Below are 1,810 nucleotides of genomic sequence, written 5' to 3' on the forward strand. Positions count from 1 at the left end.
GTTATTATTTTTTGTATATTTACATTTCATTAATTGTTTATTCAGTATTTTCTTTAAAAAAAATTATCACATCTTATTTTTGATAATTTACACAAGTGTCTCTGTTTGTCTAAAATCACGTAATGTTATATTGCAATTCACACATTCAGTGTATTAGAACATTTGTAACACAAACACTAAAATATTCATTGTATTTTTCTATGAAACACATTAAGTATTTGTTCTTTTCCTTCTGTTAATAATAATATACAATTGTAAAGGTATTTATTTATTAAATAATAAATAAAGTATAGTCATTTTATTTTATTGATGTGTAGAAACATATTTTGTTACTTCAAGATTCCTTGATCAATGCAAAATAATAAGCTGCAAAAGCTACAAATTGTATAAACATGTATTAATAATCAAAAGAAAGAAGTGTCATAATTTTATCTATAAAGCATGTATACAACAACATTTTGTGACATATCAATTTGCAATCTATCAGATAACAAAATAATCTGCAAATCATCACATTATATACATTATCACACACAGATATGTATAAAGATATTAAGTGATTATGGATAAGAATTCTTTAATAACTATCTAAACAAAAGTGTTTTATCGTTTTGCATTAAAGTATTACTGTTTCTGCATGCATACTTGCTTATCTTTATATTGTTTCAGATAATGTTTAATTTTCGTAAATTTAAGAATGCTAATTATGCACAGTGCATACAGTAAAATAAATGACAATACCAAAAAAGCAATAAAGTTTTTAAAAGAGTTTAGTCTACTCCCTTCTTATTTATTTTTGTATAGGTATTGTAATTCACTCTTGCACAATATTATGGTTTTGAGCTTATTTTATATAATTTTGGTTTTTCCTTACAAAGTATTATATAAAGAGTAAGTTTCTTGATATTGAAATTACATACTGCTGACAATTTTAAGGTAATCATTAATTCTCAATCCTTCTTTATGTTATGAAAGTATAGTGAATAAAATTTAAAACAGTTATTTGAAATTCTTACATGTATTGCTTATTTTGATATTGAATTATTACATGTATAAACATAATGAATTCTTTATCTGAAAAAAATCATTAACAAAAATTTGGTAGAATTGAAGTTATTATACAATGCACATTTACTTAATAATTAATTAGAACAATTTTACTTCTTCTTTGTTTTAGATATGATCTGAAGCCAGTACGTCTTGGTAGCAAGGCAATTGATACATTGGCCTTCTCCTTCAATCTGCAAAAACCATTTTATGTCGTAGTGATTGACGCGGGGTCTACTGGCAGCCGTGCTTTAGCTTTCAGTTTTCATGAATCAATTTTGGGAGGTAATTTGGTTTTGGATGATGAACTGTACACTGAAACGAAACCAGGTCTTAGTGCATATGCGGATAAGCCTAAGGATGCTGCAAAATCTCTGACAGTATTACTAGATAAGGTCAAGGAAGTTATTCCACATTCAGAATGGCAACGCACACCTCTCAGTATGAGAGCCACTGCTGGTTTGAGGCTTCTTCCTGGACACAAAGCTCAAGAAATACTCCAAGAATGCAGGAAAATGTTCGAAGAAAGTGGTTTTCAGGTATGTATTTATTATGTTCACAAAACTAATAATGTGATAAAATTCTTATTTTAGAATCTAGGTTTAGCTTTTCTAGACTTTGTCTTATACTTAAACAACTATCTGCTTTGTATTTAAAACTTTTTAGGGGTTCCAGCATGTCTTTGTTTGCTTTAACTTTATCACTATTATATTTTTGTTCAGTTTATGCAGCATAAATCTCTACAGTTGTGTAAATTTTATTT

At 27.3% G+C, this 1,810-nt stretch overlaps 1 protein-coding gene across 1 annotated transcript in view; it reads left to right on the plus strand.

Moving 5' to 3' along the window:
- Window positions 1–1,810, plus strand: part of LOC108573203 (ectonucleoside triphosphate diphosphohydrolase 5) — a 6,901-nt gene that overhangs the window by 2,532 nt on the left and 2,559 nt on the right. Inside the window, exon 3 of the mRNA XM_017935592.1 lies at window positions 1,178–1,586. Within this exon, the coding sequence (XP_017791081.1) occupies window positions 1,178–1,586 (409 nt within the window). The remainder of the gene's footprint in view (window positions 1–1,177; window positions 1,587–1,810) is intronic.

This window comes from Habropoda laboriosa, unplaced genomic scaffold (assembly GCF_001263275.1).
Source record: "Habropoda laboriosa isolate 0110345459 unplaced genomic scaffold, ASM126327v1 scaffold134, whole genome shotgun sequence".
NCBI lineage: Eukaryota > Metazoa > Arthropoda > Insecta > Hymenoptera > Apidae > Habropoda > Habropoda laboriosa.